The sequence below is a fragment of the Trachinotus anak genome, unplaced genomic scaffold (genome assembly GCF_046630095.1).
Source record: "Trachinotus anak isolate AG129_WGS33_773 ecotype Australia unplaced genomic scaffold, CSIRO_AGI_Tana_v1 ptg000020l, whole genome shotgun sequence".
Classification (NCBI taxonomy): Eukaryota; Metazoa; Chordata; class Actinopteri; order Carangiformes; family Carangidae; genus Trachinotus; species Trachinotus anak.
Window position 1 is genome coordinate 2,468,561 of NW_027273871.1, and position 23,943 is coordinate 2,492,503.

Here is a 23,943-nt window from a genome sequence, read left to right on the forward strand (position 1 = left end):
AGCTCCAAGCTATATCTCTGACCTGTTAAGCCCATATGTACAAGGGCACAGACTCAGGTCAGCAGAAAAAGCCCCTCTTGCAGTTCTTAAGTCTAGTCCAGTCTGACCTGGATTTGCTGTCATTGCACCTTAACTGTGAAATGAAATGTCTTTTATAATCTGCAGCTACGTCTATGATTTTATATTTCCTGGACGATGAAATATTGCTTTATTTCTCATTTGTATGTCATTAATCTGATTTTAATTTAACTATGCAGTTGTTTTTTTTTTTTTTTTTTTTTTCACTGTATCTCATGTATTGTTAAAATGCGGAAGTATTTCTTAACTGTCATAAGAAAAGTATGAAACAATTATATACTATGATTATTCTTTTAGTGCATTTGGCTTTTGGTACTGATCATCTTTTTTTTCCTTTCACATGACGGTTTCCTATGATGTGAATGAAAAAGACTACAATATATTAATTTCCAACAGTTGAGTAGGTCTAAGACTGTATTACCATAAAGAATATTCAATTATTTCAGGCTTTGAAAAGCGAATCCTAGTTCATCTCATTAAGCTTGCATGATTTTCAAGGCACATCTGTTATACATCACCAGACTGATTAATTATACATACAGACAGATTTCTGATCACACTGGGTTTTGGAGATTTTAAATGAGTGGGTTGATGCTAATTAGATTTTTTTTTCACAGATATTTGCCATATTTTCAGAGGTGACTGTGTGACCAGGTGTTTCACTGTAGTGTGACAGGGAACCACTGCAGTTCAACACATGTCCAACACATCTGTAGACTGTCTCCTCTGTCAGCTTATCCCTACCTGATGAGTGCCAACTCTGTGCTCACAATACCACCACAGATATAGTCTATAGTACATGATATTAGGATATGTTTTATATGAATATAAAATCTGGGATTTGTTTAATACATAATTAATATTATATTCATTAATTAAGTATTTATTTGTGTTCAGCTATTGAGGGTGATGAGATGCAAGTGAAAGCTTTGGAAGAAATCTGATCACATTTTAAGACAAATTTATACATAAATTCAGGCTTCATTAAAATTATAATTTATTCCAAAGGGTTAACTTACTTTTTCCTGTTGTACTCTGGTCTCTCTTACAAAAGAGGTCTCAATTTCAATGAGACTACCCAATTAAATATATGTTAAAATGATACTACTACTACTACTACTACTACTACTACTACTGTAATAATATTAATAACAAGGATGCATTTATAAATACTGTATCATACTCAATCCAACTCCAGAGACAGAATGTGAATTATGTCAAATTTTCAACCAATTAATCAATGTAAAAGTAAACTTAAGACCAAGAGGTAGGCAGCTCTATTGACTTTACACACATGTGGTATAATATTTGATGGGTAAGTACCTTTATGTGGCTGAGTCTCTCCCTCTCCTCCACCGTGTGCAGCTCCCTCAGCAGGGTGCCCAGGTATCGGACATTCACACCATGCTGGTGTAGCACTGAGGTCAGGGTGGCCCCATCCATCGGCACTGCTGTGTGGTCGAGACAGTCCCTCAGCTACCACACACACACACACACAAACACACACACACCATCATCATCATCATCAACATTAACATCACACATCTTAAACTTCATGACAGCATGAACATTCATGCTCCACACTCAGACTCACCACAGCTGGAATCTGATTGGACAGCAGAAAAGCAGCTGCATCCCATAACAACTTTCTCTGCCTCTGAACCTCCTCAGCAAACTCAGATGAGAAACGGACAGCTGCAGCAAAGACAGTTCAATCTTAGTCTGACTGTTTTTTGTTTTTCTTTAAACCTTAAACACATGATGTTTGTGTGTTTGTGTGTATTCAAGTGTATTCAATACCTGGAGAGCAAACGTCAGGATTGAAGCGGATGTCAAATCGACAGTCACTCACTGATCCCACAGCCTTACAAGCTTTCATAATCATATCTCTTCTCTGCAATTCTACAAAAGTAAAATACGAATACATTATTTATTAACATGGCAAAAAATCACAACCAATGCTCAACCACTTTCCTTGGCCTCAATCACTAGTTATACAATGAATATTTGTGCATTTTGCGGGTCAATTAACTGTTAATGAATTTATGTTTATTGACAACCAATATGAAAAAAATGTCACCACAAGGTCTATTGAGTTGCTGTAATGGAGCTGTTTATCATATCACATGGTCTTCATCAGCAGACGGAGTTCGCCTGTTGTAGTTGTTCGATTAAAGGTATTCATTTCCACGTTGGCTTAAAAGCCGAGAATGAGCCCTGTCAGAGTTTTATTGTTATCTGTTATATCACAGGTTCATTACTATTGATGCATGAGTGTGTCAGCAGAATTTCTAATGTTGCAGTAGGTGGTAGAGGAGCTAATTTTAGATTTTTTACACAGTTGGGTAGTTAAACAATAATAATTAACAATCTAATTTCAAGAACTCATCAAATGTTTTGTATGTATCTGAATAGTAAATGTGTCTGTCAGGTGACTCTGGGGGGCAAAAGTAACAGGAAATGGAGGTAAAATACAAATACTTTTAAGCCAGTAAGGGTGAGAAGATCATGTAATGTGATTGAAAGCTCCAGAACAACTACTAAATGGACCTTATGATGAGATTTGTTTTCTGCTTTTTCCTGTTGTTTCCAAGTTCAAGAATTAACTTTGAAACCTGATTCTACATGCTACTATAATACAACACATTACATGTTTTGTAGCTGTCAGTACATCCTTTCTTTGGCCACTTTTGTATTTTCTCTCTCTGTTCTCAACCTAGTTTCTCTTTACAATAACCCAGTTTCTCCTGTTTTATCAATAGGTTTCATAGTTTCCCTTCATTTATCTGGTGTTATTCACCCTTGTCAGCTGCGGCTGTGGTTTTATCTCCAGTTCTCAGCTCAGAGACCAGATCTTCACTCTGCTCTGTGGCTTCCTCCTGTTGGCTGAGCTCCTGGGCCACCATCTTGACATAAAGTTCATACCTGCAACAGGAAACTCAAGGTTGGAGTAACTCTCAGTTCATCCTGCAGGTTTAACAGTTACATGGTGGCTGCATTTGTGTCCAAACATTCATCAAAGGGCTCCACATCTCCTCTTCCTCACCTGTGCTGGACAAAGGCCTCTATCAGCTCTGGTCTCAGGCTGGCCAGGCTGTGGCGATGTCGGCGTGGGTAACCGAAGCTCTGACACTCCTTTGGCACCTCCTCACCTGTATCCCCTGTCTCTGAGAACTGGAAGTTGAGGTCAGGGGGGAAGGTGCGGAGGAGATCCAAGATGTAAGGTCGTCCGTCATTACCTAGGATGCCTTTGGTCTCAATGCCAGAGCAAAGCTCCACCGGGGTGTTGTTGTGGTCGAGAACCTGGTGACGCTGGATTCTCAGTGGTTTACTGGTTTTATCCAGAAGCTCCAGAAACCTGTGGTAAAACAACTTCTGATCATATGGCAGTAGGAGTGTTGAGAAAATCAAATGATTACCTGTTTGAACTTTTACTTGATCAAGATCTAAATCTCTAAAATATTACATATTATTGTTTTGTGTGTGAGAGTGTGTGTGTTACCTGGGGTGTGTAGCAACAGTTGCTCCGTAGTCATTAGAGCCATAAACTACACTCTGCTCCTGATTTTTCTCCAGTATCCCGGGAACAATTGTCTGAGCAATAACACGGATACCACGATAATCCACCACAGCTGTCCCAAGTGTGTGGAGCCCCTCTGTGTCGACAGATGCATACGCCTGTAGTAAAGCAGTTGAATTATTTTTGTTTTGATGACAAGAACATGAAAGAATTCCTACAAATAATCTGACTATGTGGGCGTGGATAAAATTAGATATAATTGAAAGTGAAAATCAGAAAAATAGCCCATGCAACTGCAGGGAAGATCATTATCTTGATAGATGATGCTGAATATTGTTGTCCCTTTAACATCCACATATTATACCCTTAACAGGGCAGATGAAACAGTAAATAAATCCCAAACCCCTCACTCCGCTGTCGGGATCTCTACCTGTGCTCCTCTCAAGTCGCAGACGGCAGCAGCATGAGCAGCAGTGTTGCCCCCCAGTGGGCGGTAGTGCTCAGATATGTCGAAGCCCAAGCTGAAGAAGAGGTTGTTCCAGATGAACATCTGCATATGAGGCGCCTCACCTGGATTTAATGGCATGACATTACCGTCGATGACAGCCATGGCCCCTTGTGTTGCAGCGGCAACAAAGTCACTGTTGGTCTGGATAGGGGGAGGGGGTAATTGTCACTGTCTCTAACTGATAACTGGGACAACAATGGAAAGAAGACATTCAAAAAAACTGTGATCTCACCTTGAATATGCTCCTCTCTCTGTGCAGACGCTCCTGAAGGGAGTTCCTGGGGAGTTCCCTGCATCCCTGCAGCTCCTCATTCCAATCCCGAGTCTGTGGCCATAACACACAACCGAAATATCAGCATCATCATCACCATCAGTTAGCCACCATGAAACCTTTGTTTGTGTGTCATGTCCCCTAAGTTCTGTAGTTTACTGCAATGTTATATTTCTCTGCATTTCCAAATTTAGCTCATTTCCCCGAATTTGTGTCTGCAACCTGCCCAGCTGTTTGCTTGTCCTGGCCCATGTGACTGGTGTGTGTCTCCTCCGCTCTGACACAGTCGAGGGTGTGGTCTCCATGAGGGGCAGTCCAGGTGAACACCTGAAAAGGTGCTGCGAACCGCTCATAAGGGTGTTGCTGGACTCTGGTTCAAAGCAAGTGACAGAAAACATTTTTCCAATAGCCAGGTTAATATGAATGTGAGAATCTCTGTTTTATTTGGGATGAAAGTATTATTGGTTTGATATTAACAAGGATGAATGTATGAATTTTCCAACTCGATTACACGAAGTCTGCTCACCTCTTCTTCTGCAGGGCACTGAAGTTTTTCCTGAAAGTGGCGCTGACTTGACTCAGCAGCTCAACGAGAGAGTGGCAAAGGATTTTGGGAACTGCAGGTTTAGGGTTGAAGTTGAAGGCAGTTGACCTGGAGCAGCCAGAGCATACAAACTGTAGCACATGTAAGTTTCTACAATTATACAAGGTAAGTTTCTACAAACGTCATCGTACACAAATGTTGGTTTAGCTGTGGAACTTTGAGATGAAGAAATGCAACATTAGAAAGCAATTTATAATAAGAAAAAAGATTTAGAGTAAACGGTAATGATAGTTGCCCTGCATCTTGAACTAAATGCTAACAATGGCAATGCTAACATGCTGATGTTAAGCAGGTGCTAAGTTCAGCTGATGCTGATGAGAATGACATTAGAAAACTCAAGCATTGAACAAATTGCAACTTTGACCTGACGATGGTGTTAGATGAAAAGTTATGGGACCACATCATTTATAATAATTAATCTCGTGGGTGTCATGAATGTGCAAAATTTAGTATTTGTCAAGATTAGATACATCTGGAAACCGTGAATGTTTGTTCAAATTTTACTATGTGAAACTGAAAACTTGTTGCCATCCTGCTATGGAAAAGTAAGAGGGATCATTTAAAGTTATTAAAATACCTTGACTGGTAGCCATCAATATCTGTACTAAATATCCTGCCAGTCCATTTAGATGATACTGAGATATAGAGGACATAGAGGAAAAGCTTGGCGATCCCTAAAGTCATTAGGATTCGTCCTCTGGCCACCATTAATGTCTGTACACATTTTTCATGACAATTTGTCCAATAGTTGTTGAGATATTTCAGTGGTGGACCGACCGACACTGCCATCCCTAGAGCTACGGCACTAGCTTGGCTAAAAACTCATACATGAGCAAACTTGTCACAGCTGAACACTTCAACACTCACTGATTGAGGTAGAAACCACGTGTAGAGGATGTAATGTTGAGTTCTCTGTCTTCCATAGTGAGGACATTGAGGTACATTAAGTCCCCATGCATCTTCCTGTTCCCTGGAGGAGGGTTCCAGCTGCTCATGGTCAGAACCCTCAGGCACTGTAATGGCTGTAATGATAAAAAAAAATAAAATAAAATTCATAAAATTCAACAATTGCTTCACTGTAAATGAGTAGGTTTTAATGAATTCTATATTTAACTAGTCATATTTGCTGATATCTCACCTTCCAGTCATCTCTGACAGGCTGCAGTGGGGTAAGTGGTCGGTCCTTAGATCCAGGGAGGATGTATTCTGGAGGGCTGCAGTCCAATGACTCCTTTTCAGAAGCTCGCCTCTTCATCACACTTTCGTGATCTGAAAGCATGAATATGGAGGTGGAAGGGTTGAACGATTACTGACAGAAATGCTAAGACAAAAGCCCGATGTGAGGAAGTGTGCGAGGTCCATATTACCTTTGTCTCCTCTGGTGTAAGAGGTGAGGTAAGATAGTGAGCTGCCGTTCACTCCGTTGTATGCATCTGCAGGGTCAAGGCTCCTCAGAAGATCACACACATGTCTGAGATGAAGACGAGCATCACGCACTGAATAAGAGTCTGCAACAGGATCAGGAGAGATGCTTAGAAAGGGTTCAGTCTTCCACAAGCGCACCATGAATTCAAGGTATTTCTTGTTGCTGTGTTGCATTTGTGGAATTAAGGTAACAAAGTAATTAGTACATGTACGGACAAGACAAAAACAGTGCAGTATGAAATAAGCATATCATATGACAGTCAAATGAATTGTCGAAACCAGTGATAGTCTGTATAAACTCAGAGGCATAGCCTCTATGACAACTCAAAGAATACAAGGGTTTCTCATGCAGTCCTAGATACAGGGAACCTTTTTTTTCATTTCATAGGTGACATTAATTATAATAAAATAATTATTAATTATATATATATATATATATATATATATATATATATATATATATATATATATATATATATAATCTCTCATTCTATATCACCTAGCCTTGGAAAATAAACTATACAAAGTATTGAAATGTTGTATTTTTCACATTATGCAGCTGCAAGTGACCAGTACAAGTAAGGTGTAAAGTGAGTGATGCGTGAGAAAAACAATTAATAAATAATTATTAGTTGGAGCTAATGTTTATTACAGCAAATATAAACTGTGGTTGGGTTGTGCGAAGTCATAATGTTGCAAACCTTCCTGTGACAATGTGTTACAGGTTCAACACATTTAATTACTGGGAAAAGAAGAAAGAAAAGGATGAGGCAGTTACCCTCCACCAACTTGATCAGCGCTCCGTCCTGGATGCCCTGGATGGAACGTAGCTCTGTGAGGCTGTCGAGCGAGGTGCCTCCCAGCTGGAGAGAGAAGCATGTGCGGTGGCAGGTGATCTCATGATCCATCAGCACCTGGTGCAGCTCAGCCACCAACATCTGGCCTGACACCTGAGAATGGAAAACAGACAGAGGGTCGGGTTAGAGTGATTCAGAAAGTTAGAAGATGCAGGGAAGTATTTTAAAGAAAATAATGACAGCAGTACAGCACAACCTGGAGCTCAAAACTTTCTGTTCCCGGAGGTTGAATTCTGACAATAAAGCCTGTCTCCTGGAGCTCAACTATGTCACGGATGCTTAGCTGTTCCCTTTTATCAGGATCTGACTGCTCCAGACGATCATCCTTTGGGCTTTCTCCAGTTTGACTTGGAGCTGCTGCTGACAATGATGCATAAGAGACAAAAACAGGGTGTAAGGATGTAGGCTGTCTGTGCTATATGGAGGATCATTTTACTTTGAACTGAAATTAAATTAAGGACAATGGGAAAAAAAATTTGAGTTATATTTGAATTCAGGATAATCGTCATTGAACTGACAAATGAATATTAGTGACAATATGAAAAAGAAAAGTGAAATAACAAACAAATGAACATGTGATTGAAGAGGAAGTGATAACATACATACATGCAATGTAAAGGGAAAATAAATTTAGAATAAAATGACTTTTTTTGGGGTTTTTTTGCCCTTTTCCATTTGGTATTTAAGATTTCACTTTGCCTTTTCTCTTTGCCTCATTTCAATATCCTTTTTTTTTTTTACTTTTCTACTTCCCTTTTTTTGTGATTATTCCACACACTTAAATATAATGATAGTGTCTAATAGGTTAGCCATTTTTTTTGATTTTCCATTTTTACTTTTAAATGTAATTCTGAGTAAAATTACCCCCTACAGGATGATGATCCACTGTACAATCCACGGTACAGATACAAACCCAGTCCAATAAATTCCCCCACCTTTGCCATGTGATGCTGCCAGAAACAGCCTGTCAACTAAAAACAAGGTCATTTGCTTCATCTCAGCTCCTTCCTCCTCCACCTGTGGCAGAAGTCTCTCCAACTCCAAAACATGCTGCAGACCAGTCTTGTTGTCGTCCTCCCCCCTCTTTGGTGGGTGCGAGTTTTCCTGGCACTGAATATGTTGTGCATTTAAAACGGGGCGATCAGCTGTCTGATCTGTGTGGTCCTCAGACAGATTTATTTTTGTTTTTGTGTGGATAATGTTATGGTCCTTTTCATTTACATTCTGACCTGACACCTCCGCCGCCTCTGCCATCTGTTCATTATCCTGATTCCTCTGTTGTTTCAGGGCTTCACGACACTCGGCAGGGTCAAAGTTCTCCACAATATCAGTGTTGTTAGCGCTGTGTTTTGCCAGCTTCCTCTGTGATTCCTCTGCAGCAATGTTCTCCCGCATGTTGTTTACATTGTGTTCAGTCAGCACGACTGAAGTGCACTCTGATTTAATGTTTTGTTCTTTTTTTTTCACGTCCTCCTGTGTCTGCAAAGTGGGGCGCTCTGTGCAGGCAATGTCTGTGTTTTCCTGAGCAGCAGCAGTCTTGTGTTGCAGCTCAGAGATACTCTCTTCCTCAGTGTTTACCTCCTCTTTCAGTGCTCTATTTTGCTCTGTTTGAAATGTATGATCATGGATGTGATTCTTTCTCAGTTTCTCCAGTTCACCTTTCTCTCTGAAGGCCGGTTTGTTTTTCTTGGTCTGTCTTTCCAACTTCCCCGACTCCTCTAACTCTGCAAAAACGTCTCCGTCAGACCAGGTTCCTGAGCGCAGGGTCCTTTTATTCTGTTTCTCTGATGGCAAAGCAGTGACAGTTTCTGAGTGTCTCTCCTGTGATGTTTGCGTATCTGTTTGTACTTCCAGGAGCATATCCTCCTGTTTCAATATTTCATGTTCTTCCTGAGCATCCACAGCCATCTCTTTTGTAGTGACAGCACTTGTTTGTGTGTTTACTTCTCTCTCTACAGTGTCATTATTGCACAGGAGTGTTTCTGTTTGTGTCTGAACTTCCGCCTGTGACTCCGTCTGAGTCTGCACCCCCATACCGATCTGTGTCTCCATCTCAGTCTGTGTCTCGACCTCAGAATACCCCCTGTTTCTCCCCGTGTTGCTCCTCTCTTGTCCTTCATCTCCTGGCTCACCCACCCTCCCTCCCTCATCTCTGCCCTCCTCCTCCTCAGACACCAGCAGACACACCATCGGCTCCACCAGAGTCACGTCCCCTCCCAGGTTGCTGCTCAAGATGATGTCAGGAAACAGGAAGTGCTCTGGTTCGAGGGCTGGGTTTGTCACGCCAGTGGAGACGGGTAACAGGTCGTCCTCCAGGTCGTCCGGCAGGCATGGCGATTCACATTCACTCTCTTCGCTGGATAGCAGGGGGGATCTCTCCGCCTCACCCTGGGCCGGTGCTTCCTTACACTTAAAGTAGTTTGACAGTGCTTGGCAACATTGAACTATGTTTCCCATGGTGCTTTGTGCAAAAAACAGCAATACAACTGTGCAGGTGACCTAAGGGAGAAAAGACCACAGTGTTTATACGGGTTCAAGCTAATAAGAGAAACTTAGCGGTAAACTACAGTTGATTACAAGTTGTGCTTTATTTTCATATCTTCTGCTCGTAGTGCTATTGGTTGCAATAACAATAGCATCTGTGCCCTCAGCAGCATTTGGTGAGTACAGCGGTATCAGAGCTGTAAGATGAAACAAACTGCAGTTCTTCTTTAGCAGCAGTTGAAAATCTTGTGGTTTAACCTCACAGAAGTGTCCTACAGGGTGTGGTTAGTGCACTGTGATATCACTGTGGTTACAGGTGGTTACAGCCCACACCCAAACCACCCCAGGATGTGGTCAGAAGTGAAACTGACTTGAAATTTTGGATTCTGGATTCTGGATTCTGGATTCCAAATCTTAAACACTTGATCACTTTTAATTAAGCTGCTAAGTATAAACTGCTTTGTCACCGTCACATGTGAGCGTCTGTTTGTGTGGCATGTGTGAATACAAGCAGCTAAGAGCCTTAGACAAGAGCTGATGACAGGAAGATTATGAAGCGTTCCTGCAGCAGTGTCACCTTTCAGTGGAAAGAACTGGAAAACCTCTGAGGCTGAATCTCTTCAGATGAGCTCTGGAATGATGCTTGCTATGTGGGAATCCTGGAAAATGGATGAAAGGATACAATGAGTAAAAATGCCTCTAAGTTGCAGTTGTTTGCTACGTACAGCTGTCTAAATCAAAGCACGAAATAACTGAATAGACAGTTTTAATACCTTGGCATCTAATTAGAGATTTTACAAAAGTAACACACCTTTTTCAAGCTCATGAAGACGCATAAGGGCAGCAGAAAATGTGTGCATATATCTCAAACACCAGAAGAATAAAACAGCACCAATTTGATACTGGTGAAATCAATGTATGGGTCCTACCAGCCAGTGCAGAGAGAGGGAGACACTGCCAGTCTGTGTCATCTTCTCCAGTCTCCTCTGCTGAAATCAGTGAGCTGAGTTTCCCAGGCTTTCCTCCAGAGCAGTATGCTCCCCTGTCCTTGCTGCAAAACCACGTTACACAAACTGTGTGTCAGTGCATGTGTGTGCGTGCGTGTCCTTCATGGCTGGCGAGGAGCTGTGAGAGTGCCTGTAGGCCCTCTATTCACACACATGCACGTTCACACACTTAGTACCTATCCAAGTCCAGAAGAGGGCAACCTCTCTGCCGTTCATGATGTAACTTCCTGTGTTCACACCACTCCATGCACTCTCTATCAACCTTGAATGTGAGCACGTGCAGAAGGTGTATAAATAGCAGCAGCAGGAGGGCTTTCACCTCCTCACATTTGTTTACCCCCCTTGTGAAAATGACACATGAAACAGGACGCCCATCTCCAAACACCAAGTCCTGGAAACAGACCTCCAGTAATCAGTCTCCGGTCACTTTGCACACTTTTATTAGGCATGAGCAGGAACACATTCTTTGGTTGCCATGGCAGCGCTGCAGCGGTACATTAACATTCTGAGCACAGTCTCCAAGACAACTGTGGGAACATTCTAGAATGGGACGTTTGCTAGGAGACGAGTTGCAGGTGTAGGACACGCTGATTACCACGTGTGAGTAATGTTGTAGTTTTGTATTAGTGCTTCAATTAAAAAGTGGTTATTGAAAAACTCAGTATCTCCTCGTCATTATCAATAAATGAGTCAATAAGTGCTTCAGTGTCGATTAACGGATTTGAAAAATTTCATTGTAAAGTTATTTTAATTTTCCTTTTTTTCTCAGTTCATCAGTATATTTTCCTGTGAGTTTAATGTGATTTCATTCAGTTTCATTTCATTGTTTACTGCATCTTTTTGATCACTGAATAACTAGTGGTCCATGTTAATAATAATAAAAATTCACCTCCACAAATGTCTGTATCATTCAGTAAAATGCTATGACATGTTGCAAATAAACCTGCGTAGTAGAACAAAATGCAGATTCCCCAGATGAAGGACGGTCACAGTGTGAGTCATCACAATCCTCCTGCAGACCTCCTCAGACTCCTCTGAGCTCTCCATCCCATCTCTCTTTTCATTTTTCATTCATGCAACTCTAAAAACCTGGAAAACTAGGTGATGCAGATGTTTGTGTACTATATGATAATGCATGCAACTATAATGCTGGTAGCTGGTAGCATTGCAAAATTACACTTCCAACCCCCTGAACTGGATGATGGTATAGTAACTTATGTCAACACTTCATGGTGCATAAACATATGAATGAGACATTAAAGTCTCTGCATGTGTCGAGTTTTACTTTTTACTTTGCTGTCTCCTGCAGCAGATCTGAGCCTCTTTTCATCCCAGTCAAGGTTTAGTTTAGGTTGTACTGCCACCCAGTGCCAGGATTTGACATGAACGCTTATTAGTAACACCGAAAAACACAGCCGCCCTATTTAGCATAAATAAGCAGTACATAAACATTTAATAAATAGTTTATAGCACAGCAGTTGTAAGAAGATTGAAATATTCATTAATGCCTGTGTTAATAACTATGACTCCTCCTGGATGCTGCTGTATAAACAGATAATGAATGACATTTTAGCAAAACAGATTTGTACTAATGTAAAATATGTATTAATAGGAGGAGTTATAATTGGTGACAAAACCTGCACATTCATAAATGCTTAAAAAATATCCTTATGGTGGGATATTAAGTGAATGCTGCCTGACAGGGTCATGTTAATTTAAGTGTCTGCAACTAATGGTGATTTTCATTATTGATTAATCTGCAGATTATTTTCTTAATTAAACAATTAATTGCGTGGTCTGTAAGATGTTTATAAAAATTGTAAAAAAGCACATCACACTTTCTTAAAGTTAAATGTGACATTATCACATGTCTTGAACTATCTGAGCAAAAGTCATCAAAAATATTCAGTTTATAGTAACAAACAGAAAAAGCAGCAAATCCTGTGGAACCAGAGACTGTCGGCTGTTTTTGCTTGACCTAACATGATTAAAGGATTTTCAAAGTAGTTGCCCACTAAGTCTCTGTTGATCAGTGAACCTATCAATCCACTAATTATTTGTGCTCTTGAGCAATTTGAGAAATAACTGTAAAAACCTCAACTGGGGTCTTGGTACAAAACCATGAGCACTATGACAACCATGTGATGATAACATAGCACAGACATTTGGACATGTCACAGTAGGAAAAGCACAGCTGCAAATAATAAAATTAATAATAGCCGAACTCCATTTAGTTGCAATTTCTGGCTCTTGGTATTGTAAACGTTGGTTCACTGTCAAGAGTCTCTGTTGTTGTTAATGCTATTTGTAACACGTGCTTTTCCTACTTTCCTACATGTCAAAATGTCTGCGGTGAAAAAGACCTATTAAAAACGTCAAAACAGACAACATGACAGCAGAAATACTGTTCTGCCATTACTAGGCACATTGCATGAATTTAATAAAGTGCAAATCATACAAAATGTCCCTATGCCTTCTTGTGTGACTCTCTGAACCTGGAATCCGGCTGCTGCAGTGAAACAGCAGCTGCCACTTTGAACAGTACGGTGTAAGTGTTCATAGACTCAGAGGCGAGGCTCCTAATTACAGGCAAAAGCTGTGATCAACAGTGTTAAAATCAAAAGGCATCCATATGAAACAGTACAACTATTCAGTCTTTCTTGACCCACTCGGTTCTTCAAATTTTCAAAGTAGCATGTTGTACCTTCAGTGTCACAATTTCCATTAATACGTCTATGTGTAGGTTCGATCACACACTCTTGTGCAGCTAACTCTAAATATCTAACTCACTTCCTGAAATCTACAGATAATCACAAGGTTACATCTCTCTCGTCTCAAGCTTTTTCTAGAATAAGTGCAGCAGATGTTGGTTGATGTTGGCTGAGACCTGCTGGAAGACATCGCCCCTCCGTCCTCATCACAGAGCAGTTTCTCCTTCTCCTGCTCCCATGTCCACCCTCCTGTGCACCCTGCTGTCCTCTATATCCTCCCACTCGTCCTCCATCCCCTCTCCATCCTGCGTTCTGATTCGCTGGTTCAAGCGAAGGAGGCGGTATCTAAGCGGCACCAAGAAGAGGGCGGGGTCGGGCATTGGGTGTGGCCTTCGTGGCGATGTCACTCTCTCCTGTGGGACGCAAGCCCTTACCCTCTCCTCCCTCAGGGTGACACGCCTGCTGTGCCTCGCCTCTGGTTGGCTGGGAGAGGCCGGAGGGGGTGGAGACAAAAGCCAGTCTGAGCCCTCCCCTTCATCATCTTCATCCTCCTCATCTTCATCCTCCTCTTCCTCCCCTTCTTCTTCCTCCTTTCCTCTGGGTTCCTCCTCTCTCTCTGCAGCAGACCTGGCGCTCTGCCGCTGCTGGAACAGTTTTAAGCGTGCAGCGTGGAGCTCGTGGCAGAGGGTCGTGGTGGTGACATTTTGCCGTTGCAGCTCACGACTCAGCAGCGTGATCTTGTGGCTGCGGCGTTTCAGTTCCTCAAGGAAATGTCGCTCCTCTTCCCTGAGGCTCCGACCAAGTGCTGATGTTCGTGCCCGCCCTGCCCGCAGCTCCCCGCGCACAGCGACCATCATGCACTGCTGGTCCTTGAGGAGACGCTCTGCAGCCTCACAGCGTGCTGCCAGCTCTGCTTCCTCCTCTGAGAAACACACATGAACCCATACAACAAGGGCTGCAGTGAAAATGAACATTACGCAGACAGGGAAAAAAGTGTAGAGATCATTCTTCAGTCTGTTTCTCTGCATCTTTCATCAGTCCTTCTCATATTACATTGCATACTCTCTTTTCATGCTGCTTTTCTGTGCTCCTTCATTTGCTTTATCACTTAGTGCAACCTGGATATAAGTGTGTGTTATAAATAAATAATACACATATATAAAGTCATTTTACTGCTCTATGATCCAGAGATGATTCTGCACATCTGCTAGTGCTTGAATGTGAATTCATAAAACGAAGGCCTCATCAAAATGTACCTCCATCTATCTATCTATCTATCTATCTATCTATCTATCTATCTATCTATCTATCTATCACAGAGCACACAGGCACCATGTCTTGTTGCAACTTTTTCCCTCCCAGCACTGATGCTGAAAGCCTAGCTCAGGGTTTCTGCCAATCCTGAGAAGCAGTAACAGACCAGCGTGGAACTCATTGCTTATCACCTATAGGATGAAATGATGCTGAGGAAGCTGCGGCACTACAAACTAACTCAATGGCCTGCTGTGACGGGATGAATGTAGCTGACAGCAGAAACTGTATTTAATGGTGATAGATTATGTGTTAGCTAATTGCTGCATAAAGTCAATATCAGAGTAGGCACTGGTGCATCAAATCTGTGCATCTCTATTACTAACAAATATAATGACAAAAAGCCCATATGGAACAGCTAAACACAGCTAAAATATGAGTAAATGTGATAAGAAATAATATTTATAGTATATAGTATATATAAAAATATAAAAAATAATGTTGTGCAACATTTAACAGCTCATCATTGTACCTTTTCTACTGTGATTTTCCAGTCCTCCTCTGCACAGACTTTGTGCTTTCCTCTCAGTGATGATTATATAAAACTTCAGCATCTCCCACATATCAGTTCCCTCCCTGTCAGCAGGGAGTTGTAATATCTTACCTGCTGTGTTTCTGTCGGGAAACCTGGAGTCCAGCTCACAACTTAGCTCTGCAAACAGGAGCAGTAGAAGCACAACAGGCAGAGAGACAGAGAGGGATAAGACAGGGTGACAGACAGACAGACAGGTAGATGAGTGGTTAAGAGACACATGAAGAGATGGAGGGCAGCAGGTCAACAGCAGACTGACCGTGACAGCGCCTCTTCAGGTGTGTGATCTCCAGCTGCAGACCCGTCAGCATGGCCAGGTGCTCCTGCTTCAGGAAGGCGATGCCCCTCTCCACACTGGCCACCTGCTGCTCCAGCCTCCCAGCATCCATGGCTGAACCCCCACACAACCTGCACACAGATGTTTACATCTGGACGTGTTAGGATTTCCCTGTACGGCTCTTTGCGTCACAGTAGTGTCCAGGTTTGAGCCCTGATATAAAACAGTGCTTGGATATGAAGTGTCAATTTCTTCAAACAAATAAAATAGCTTTTATATATCAAAATAAAGTGATAAACTATCTGTTAGTCTGCTCAATGGTATGATTATATTACATCACACCACTACAGACCTAGCCCACAGTGCAGTGCTTTCTTTCTGCAACATGTAAGAGGTTAATTGGGTAACTCTCCAGTAAGCTGATCTGCTGAAGCCTACTCTCTTATTTAACCTCATTCGTTTGATTTTTCGCCCATGGAGGCTTTTTGATGTCCTCACCGTTGGTCACCAGCGCTCAGTGTCTACCTGTAACTGTAAATTCATCAGCGTGATTGTGGCCTACCGTGATACTGAAGCGGTTTCCTGTGCAAAGCGTTTCTCATGGATCCTCCTGTCGCCCTGAGACCTCCGTCCTTGATGCTGCAGAGATGGAGAAAACAAAAGAAGCGTGCAAACCGTCCGCTCTGCAAACTGACGCTGCTGCGAGGTGAGAGGCTTCGCTGCTGCAGCTGGATGGCCGTTTCTCTAAGTGTGAACGGATCCTGCTGCAGTCAGTCGAAATAACCTCCTCATAACCTTCTGGTTGGTTGTACGTGCGGTACGGTGCAGCTGCTGTATGCCCAAGAAGCAGCCCGGTATGAGGGGCGATTAGTGCCACCGAGCAGGAGGAGGAGGAAGAGGAGGAGGAGGGGCTTCATGCAAATGATGGTGGGCCACCAGCTGCTGCCAACAAGAAGTGGAAAGGTTTTGTTTTCATAATGTCCTAAAATGATAGAGAGTTAAAGTCTCATCTCACGGCTGGGCTACAACATGTAACCTATGAAAAATTAGTTTTCCATCGATCTTTAGGAAAGGTTTATCAATCATACGAGGCGATGCATTTATATTCAGAGGCAGAAATGTAAGCTTTACTTGGAAAAGTCGCAATAGTATAAAATATGTAAGAAATAGTCTATCAATACGATATAGATAAGGGCTGCGTTCTTGTCCATCAACTCATAGACTAATTGTTGCAGTTTCAACTATGTTATATCATTTAAAGAGAAGACTTGATCATCTCTTATACATGTATGTATATTACAGTATGTTTGCTCCATAGGTTGTATTCAGGGCGGAACATTTCACCCCAGTTCACCCACCAATATTTTAGATTTTTAGCTTTTTATTAATGTAAATACTATAATTCAAACTGATCTAAGTAACATGCAGTATGAACAGCATCATTTATGTGATTTATCACTATACATACTACCTGGATGGACTGATGACTCTCCACTAACACTACATGTTTGATTGTGTCCAAACGTCTTCCTGAGATTTCTGCTCTTCACTATTAAAGACAGGAGACAATTTAGATGGCAGGAGATGAATGGGTTGAAAAGTGCAGGAGATTTCTTGTATCATAATAAGGCTTTTTTTATAAATAAAAAAAAGTATAGCAGTGAATAAATCAAATCCGTACATATAGCCCAGACTGTTAATTCCATAATACTGGACAGTAGAGAGATCATGAGGAAGAGAAACTGCACAAGTTCACGTTGATTTTATTTGTAGTGCTTAGTGACCTACTGCTTATTAGACATCATCTTTGTACTTGTCCAGTGTAACCTTGCCATCACTGTAAGTAATACACAGACAGATCATTTCAAGAACACACAGCAGGTAGAGTTAAACAGGTTTTTTCATTGTTGCCATCTGTTCCCTGTGAAATGGTTGACGGGGCTCATTCTCTCTTGGCTGCACCCCTGGTTCTTGTTCATGCTGGGGAGGGGAACGGGCTCGCTGGGCACAGAGGCCTCATAGTAAGGACAGACTTTTAGATGAGCAGATATAGGAGGGGTGTCGGCCATATGCCACGAATCCACTGAGGAGAAGAGTCGACTGAACTCCCATACCTGGGGAGAAACAGGAGAAGAGTCAGGAAGAAAAAAAAAAGGAAATCACACTTAGCAGTGGATGGAGTGGATGATTTAGTTATCTCACGGGTTTGGCCCTCCACTTGGCTCCTCCATGTGAGTAGGTCTTCCTCTCCCAGCGGAGGGTGACCATCCCTCTCTCCTGCAGCAGAGAGGAGCACACCTGCCTCATGAGCCGGGACACCAGAGCCAGCTGGGACAGGGACAGAGGGTCCAGGAAGCTGGCCATGTGGCACAGCACCTCGTAGGGCAGCGAGCTCAGAGAGTCCTCCTGACCCTCTCTCTCTCTCTGAGCGGCCACAAGGGTCGGACGCAAGTTGAAGCTCCTCAGCTCCTGACTGCAGTGGAAAAACATTAGTGGTGATTTCTGTTCTGTTAGAGCCAAACATTGGAATCTGGACTGTATAAAGTGAGTTGTGCTCACTTGTAGGTGACTGTAGCCTTATGTGTGGAGGGCTGAAACCTCCTCTGGCTGTAGGTGCATCCCCGATACGCTAGGGGGCATCTCTGCTCGAACCATCCACTTAGACATGTCTGGATGTCACTGTGGACGTTCCTGGAAAGGAGATGATGATGAATACATCCATTAAACACACACTTTACATGTTCTACAGCCAGGGAAAAAAAAGATTTGTTTCCTGGTGGGGGACAAATGTAAAAGACAATGAAAATAAAAACAGGATTTATTTTATATTAACAGTAGTTTATTTGTCATCCCAGTTGACATTTCTAATTAGTTGCATCCTGTTGTTGATACACTATCTATCTATCTATCTATCTATCTATCTATCTATCTATCTATCTATCTATCTATCTGTCTATCTATCTATCTATTACTTTAATGTTAGCCCTTTGGCATAAGAGAGATAAACTGCTGGAATGACACATGTGACAGGAGTAAGGCTCAGGAGTCACATTCACTCCACAGACTCAAACACGACCACGTCAGTAGTAGTGACGGACACCTGACATGTGTGGCGAACTCCCTGCGGTGGAAGGTGTGTCCACAGAGGAAGGCGAACACGCAGCTGGCTCTGCTGTGTCTGCTGTTCACGCTCTCTGCCTGCAGCTGCAGATGAAGCTTCAGGGGTCTCTCCACCATCACCTCCTCCAGGGTCGTCTTCCTTTTGAACGGAGCCGAGCGGAATGAGTGCGTCTGTGTTCCCACGTCAACGTAGAGCCCGTCGGCTGCCTTCGACTCACTGATCTGCACGGAAACCAGTCGCTCACGTTACCTGGTTAGTCCTTGGTAAAGGACCAAACTAACGTTCTGCACGTATTTACAAAATCATGAATCATTTTAGCCACATTTCAGGATGCCACACTCATTTCAATTGTGCCTCACAAAGGTTGCTGCACTGATTAGATTTTGGAGGTCAAAGGTCAAAGGTCAAGGTCATGATGACCTTACAAAACATAGTTTTGGCCTTGTGTACACGATATCTTAGTAACGCCTTGAGGGAGTTTCTTTATATTTGGCACAAATGCTCACGTGGATTCAAGGTTGAACTGATTAGAATTTGATAGTCTAAGGTCAAAGGTCACGCTCACACTTCTGGCCATAACTCACATATTCATATACAAATTTTGACACAAGTTAAGGCAAATGTGATGACATTTTATATCCAAACGTCAAAGGTCAACTTCACTGTGACATCATAATGTTATGCAAAAACACCTCTGGCCATTATTCAATGCTGTAACTCAGAATGGGGAGACTGGAACTATATTCCCTGCAACTTGGCCAGTTGGCAGAGACATTCAACCATAAGGCAGTAATTCTTGCTCTGTTGATGTTGTCAGACAATGGAACAAGTTGTGAAACTGTACCTGAACTGCAGCCAATTAAGTCTACATGTTTACTTCCAAGCAGCTGCTCTGCTGCTAAAATCCTGATTTTATAACCACTGTTTGACAAAGTCACCAAACACACCAAATAAACGATTTCGATGTGATTTTGGCCATATTTACTTGTAAAATGATCACTCAGAGATAATGTCAGAAGCGACAGAACATCTTTCTTATTTTGTCTCTCACATAGCGCACAGCCTCCGTCTGGGTAAGAAACTGCAGCTCTGCTGCTCTGACACTCACTGAACAGGGTGATGGAAGTGTGCCTCTCGCTCATGGGGCAAAACTGGTGACTCTCATCTATGGAAAGTATCTCAGGTTTGTCCAAAACATTACTAGGGGCTTTTTTAAAAATCTAAATCTACCAAGAATGCACTGGGTTGGCAACACTGCAGGCTATAAACCCTCCACAAATAGAAACCGTGCCAATTCTTTTAAAGAGCAATGATCAATGGGGAAATTCCAATGGTGCAAATTCATGACTCAGTCATTTGGCATTTGCTTGACCAATGGTGTAACTTGATCATTCAATTCTGTCATTTGCTCAGTCGGTCACAGACATTCCTGTATATCAGGCTGACCCCACTGTTACGGTCCAGCCAAAAAGATGTGCAAATGTATGAGCCTATTGTTCTCACTACAGCTGCTACCATCACTTTGGACAATAGGATTAAAAGTATGGCAACATGAAATACGGAAATACAATAATATTCACATTCACGTCATTGCTTGTAATGCAGTATTTGTGTACATCAGTAAACTAAATACCATGTGGCATCTGCTAATATGTGCCAGGAAACTAAGTAAAACACCAGACGTGGGGCTTTACTGATTTCCACTGTCATCTCCCTCATCTGGTCGTGTGTGCAGTTTATATATTTTCATCTATGCTGTCACAAATATCTGACTGACCTTGTGACCCATGACCTCCTTCTCAGCGTAGCCCAGCAGGGTGGCTGCTGCTTCGTCACTGAACCAGTCCTCTTCGTTGACCCCGAGGTCCGATGTGTCAACGCTGCGAGGTTCACTCTGAGCCCTCGCAGCCGTGTCGTACAGATGAACCCGCCGCCTGTAGTGATAGCTGTCAGGGACCTTAGAGGGAGACATACATGAGAATATATTACAACACCTTTTGTAAGTTGTTATGAGGACAGTTTGACTGATATTTCGTTGATGCTTATTATAAAGCTGCATCAGCTGCATTTGTCAGAACAAGGCGGCTGTCTTGTACCTTGAAAGAGCGCAGGGTCTGGACTGGAATGGGCTCCAGGCTGCCATAGACAAAGTCTTTCTCCCTCGGCGTACAGGCCTCGATTTGTCCAAAGGCGAGCAGCATGCGCCCGTGATGCACCACATACATGTTGTACTCCTGGGGGCTGAGCTCCTGCCCGAGGCGCTCCAGGACCCCCTCCTGCCACGGGGCCTGCCCTGTCTTACTTGTGTCTGCTGGAGGGTAGTTTCCACCTTCCTTCTCCTGGTCTGCACTTGTCTTTGCCACCTTGCAGTCCTGCCTCTCAGTCCCCTTTAAACCTCTCTCACTCTGGGCGTTCCCCTTTTCCCCAGGGTTTGGGTTTTGTTTGGATTTGTCTAGGTTTGCCTGAGCGACAGCACAGCCACCCCTCTCCATGCTGAACATCATCTCAGACAAGCTGTATGTGTCTTTCCTGAGGACTGTCCCCTGCCCCACACTGCTCTGCACAGTCTCTTCAACATTATTCTCACACAAGCTGTTTTCTGCAGAAATGGATGATGTGTGGAGACCAGTGAGAGATCACAGGGAGGGAGAGATGATGAGAAACAAGGAGAGGAGAGTGCAAAAAAGAAAAGGACATAACATAAACAAATTGATTTATTTTTATGTGGTTTGAACGACTTACCAAATTTTTTCTCCTCATTTTTGAATATTGAAAATAATCAGTGCCATATTAATCACATGATTTAAAGACCTACACACTTTGGTTTATTAGTAGGTATAATCTTGTTAAGGAGGCAGCAGTGTTTTTTAGTTGGTTAACTTATTTATTATGGATTCAAACAGTGCCATGACTCACCTTTATTGGCATCATTGTCTGTGACACCATTGACAAACCTTCCTACTGCTGTTTCCTCCTTCATCTCCTCCTTTATCTCCGCCTCCTCCTCCTCACTCTCCATCAGCTCTGGGTAGAGGGGCTTCATTTTCAGGCGGCTGTAAAGGTCTGACTGATCAACCAGTGCCATGGCAAAATCGAGAGCCACCTCATCCTGCCCCCCATTTTCCTTCACCACATTCTCCTGCAGGGCTATGTTGCTGTGTGGGTCCGTGTCATCAGTGGGCCAGCGGAGCCACTCCATGGAGCAGCTCACCACGCTGGCCGGACACACCTGGAGGTGGGCTGCCTGCGAGGAGCGGGGCAGGTGGACCGGGCAGCCGTACCCAGCGTTGAGGCAGGGCACCCTCACGTTAGGGCAGAGCAGCAGGTGATCCTCCTCTTTGCACAGGTGGAACAGAGCTCCACAGAGCAGGCGGCAGGGCACCACTGCACAGCACACAGACACCTCCACCCGGGCCCTGCAGCGCCGGCTGTAGCAGGAGTCACAGTGGACGTGGACATGCTGTCGCACCTTGGAGGCTCGAGAACGATGACTCTGATGGGGGGAGGAAGAGAGGGCTCAAATTAAGACAAGAGACCAATTAAGAAGAAAAATGGAGATTTACAACATAGGAATAGAGCTTTTTAAACATGGTGGATCAAGGCTGTTGAATGTTTAATCTTAAAAATCAGACAAGAAATATGTCCATGACTCACCATATTTACAGGACTTTGAATCAAAAGTTTTGTAATCCTGCAAGAAAAACACAGAAAATTGACACACAATTTTAAACATCAGGTCTAAGTAGTGAATCAGATCAATAACCTTTTTTCACTTTACTCCTGAACACACTGAACACTTCATTGTCGCTTATATCAGATTATCAGAACCAGATCATCTGCAGACTGATTCTTTTCTCAACTGCTTTTTAGACCGGAAGTGGAAAAATATCCAGTAATTCAAACAAAAACAAGACTAACAGACTCTACCCCCTTTTCTACCAGCTGCAGTACTTTGAGCTAAATGCAAACATAAATATGTTTTGCAGGTGTGTTAGCATATTAGCTTGCTAGAAGGCAGTAAACACAAAATACAGCTGAGGCTGATGAGAATGTCATGACTTTGTCAGGCATTTGGTCATGAACCAAAGGACAAATGAAAAGTTATAACAGTTCACCTTGGTGGAACATGAATACCTGCACTAGGTTTCATAATAGTTGTTGAGACGTCTCACTCAAAACCACAAATGTCAACCTCATGATGATGCAAGAAAAAAAAGACAGAGGTTCTCCTTAGTCACTGGACTTCAATATCACACAACCATGAATTTCTGTATCAAATTTTACAACAATCCAGCCAATAATTGTTGAGATATTTGAGTCTGGATCCATTTGGTGGACTGACTGTAATGCAATTTTGATCAGAGCCAGTGACAAAGGTCACACAACTAATCAGCAGCACAAAAAGACTATAAAAAGCATTTATGCACTAAGCATAAAACAAATGTCACTTTGCTTCAAAGCCCTCTTTAAAAAATCTATTAAAATGTCCTTATTTCACCTTGTTACTGTGAAATACAGAGCTGATATTCAAGGTAAATAGTAAACTACAGGCCTGTATAATAGTGTTGTCCAGTTATATGTCCTTTGGCACTGAAAATAAGTCAGACAAGCAAAAAAGCAACTGAAATATTTAACTTTTACAGTTTTATCACTTGTCAGAGAAGTTATACTGTACTTCCAGTTTGGATAAACCAAAATAGACTTTTTTCACTCATTCACAATTGGCTGAAACAATATCTAGAAAAAGGTCTTACCAAGGTGCCACTACAGACGTGGTGCTTCCTCTCTTTGGTTTTATAACGTTGCTTTCAGTCCCTGTGCTGTGTGAACTGGACGGTTAAAATTAGCCAGACAGGTTCAGCAGGAGAAATCACTCCCCCTTCAGCCTCACTTTCTGCTGCAGTGGATTCAAGCCACAATCTCTAATCTGTGATAAATACTTTCTAGCTCTAAATTCTGAGGCTGAATGAATGTATCTGAATTCCTGTTTCCGGTACAGAATAAATAATCAATCTTATGCGTATATGACTGCACTAAAATGCACAGTAATAGTGTTTTTATTATTCTAAAATCTCCACTAGAGGACACTGTTTGGATATTTAATTGGCCTCAGCCTCATTTTGCCCTCTGCACAGGTGCAAATCCATTGTGAGCAGCACCATATTATGCATAAGAGGGAAGAAGGTGAAGGCGATTTGCTGATGACTGAGTGGCCTGGTAACCCAAACCATGTTTCT

At 42.5% G+C, this 23,943-nt stretch overlaps 3 protein-coding genes and 1 long non-coding RNA gene across 4 annotated transcripts in view; all 4 read right to left on the reverse strand.

Moving 5' to 3' along the window:
• The window catches only part of LOC139637396 (lissencephaly-1 homolog B), a 30,314-nt gene extending 20,942 nt beyond the window's left edge, over positions 1 to 9,372 (reverse strand). Inside the window, exons 1-16 of the mRNA XM_071506070.1 lie at positions 8,199 to 9,372; positions 7,460 to 7,620; positions 7,185 to 7,356; positions 6,349 to 6,489; positions 6,120 to 6,250; positions 5,849 to 6,003; positions 4,904 to 5,029; positions 4,600 to 4,747; positions 4,339 to 4,431; positions 4,029 to 4,247; positions 3,581 to 3,756; positions 3,125 to 3,436; positions 2,879 to 3,003; positions 1,879 to 1,980; positions 1,673 to 1,773; positions 1,402 to 1,554 (exon numbers count right to left, since the gene is read on the reverse strand). Of these exons, the coding sequence (XP_071362171.1) occupies positions 1,402 to 1,554; positions 1,673 to 1,773; positions 1,879 to 1,980; positions 2,879 to 3,003; positions 3,125 to 3,436; positions 3,581 to 3,756; positions 4,029 to 4,247; positions 4,339 to 4,431; positions 4,600 to 4,747; positions 4,904 to 5,029; positions 5,849 to 6,003; positions 6,120 to 6,250; positions 6,349 to 6,489; positions 7,185 to 7,356; positions 7,460 to 7,620; positions 8,199 to 9,315 (3,432 nt within the window). The 5' untranslated portion in view covers positions 9,316 to 9,372. The remainder of the gene's footprint in view (positions 1 to 1,401; positions 1,555 to 1,672; positions 1,774 to 1,878; positions 1,981 to 2,878; positions 3,004 to 3,124; positions 3,437 to 3,580; positions 3,757 to 4,028; positions 4,248 to 4,338; positions 4,432 to 4,599; positions 4,748 to 4,903; positions 5,030 to 5,848; positions 6,004 to 6,119; positions 6,251 to 6,348; positions 6,490 to 7,184; positions 7,357 to 7,459; positions 7,621 to 8,198) is intronic.
• A 54-nt stretch (positions 9,373 to 9,426) lies between these two features.
• On the reverse strand, positions 9,427 to 11,443 carry LOC139637397 (uncharacterized). Its single transcript, XR_011694593.1, has 3 exons — positions 10,677 to 11,443; positions 10,325 to 10,406; positions 9,427 to 9,762 (listed from the first exon to the last, which is right to left on the reverse strand). It is a non-coding gene; the product is annotated as an uncharacterized lncRNA (long non-coding RNA).
• Positions 11,444 to 13,156: 1,713 nt separating this feature from the next.
• Positions 13,157 to 16,395, reverse strand: LOC139637579 (coiled-coil domain-containing 92B-like). The gene is made up of 4 exons (XM_071506388.1): positions 16,148 to 16,395; positions 15,568 to 15,716; positions 15,381 to 15,428; positions 13,157 to 14,387 (listed from the first exon to the last, which is right to left on the reverse strand). Exons 2-4 carry the CDS (start codon positions 15,695 to 15,697, stop codon positions 13,672 to 13,674), a joined length of 894 nt encoding a protein of 297 aa, XP_071362489.1. The 5' UTR covers positions 15,698 to 15,716; positions 16,148 to 16,395; the 3' UTR covers positions 13,157 to 13,671.
• A 937-nt stretch (positions 16,396 to 17,332) lies between these two features.
• LOC139637578 (F-box only protein 40-like) lies at positions 17,333 to 23,574 on the reverse strand. The gene is made up of 9 exons (XM_071506387.1): positions 23,461 to 23,574; positions 22,361 to 22,397; positions 21,623 to 22,199; positions 20,803 to 21,305; positions 20,484 to 20,663; positions 18,686 to 18,927; positions 18,145 to 18,276; positions 17,788 to 18,058; positions 17,333 to 17,699 (listed from the first exon to the last, which is right to left on the reverse strand). The coding sequence occupies exons 2-9, from the start codon at positions 22,361 to 22,363 to the stop codon at positions 17,487 to 17,489; spliced, it is 2,121 nt and encodes a 706-aa protein (XP_071362488.1). The 5' UTR covers positions 22,364 to 22,397; positions 23,461 to 23,574; the 3' UTR covers positions 17,333 to 17,486.
• Between the last annotated feature and the right edge of the window lie 369 nt (positions 23,575 to 23,943).

Coding starts and splice junctions, on each gene's coding strand:
- LOC139637578 (XM_071506387.1), bottom strand. Junction 21,306..21,622: donor AGACAATGATGCCAATAAAG/GTGAGTCATGGC, acceptor CCATTTCTGCAG/AAAACAGCTTGTGTGAGAAT. Junction 18,928..20,483: donor AGGAGGTCATGGGTCACAAG/GTCAGTCAGATA, acceptor GTTTCCGTGCAG/ATCAGTGAGTCGAAGGCAGC.
- LOC139637579 (XM_071506388.1), bottom strand. CDS start 15,697: ATGGATGCTGGGAGGCTGGAGCAGCAGGTGGCCAGTGTGGAGAGGGGC. Junction 15,429..15,567: donor CCTGAAGAGGCGCTGTCACG/GTCAGTCTGCTG, acceptor TCCTGTTTGCAG/AGCTAAGTTGTGAGCTGGAC. Junction 14,388..15,380: donor TCCCGACAGAAACACAGCAG/GTAAGATATTAC, acceptor TGTGTTTCTCAG/AGGAGGAAGCAGAGCTGGCA.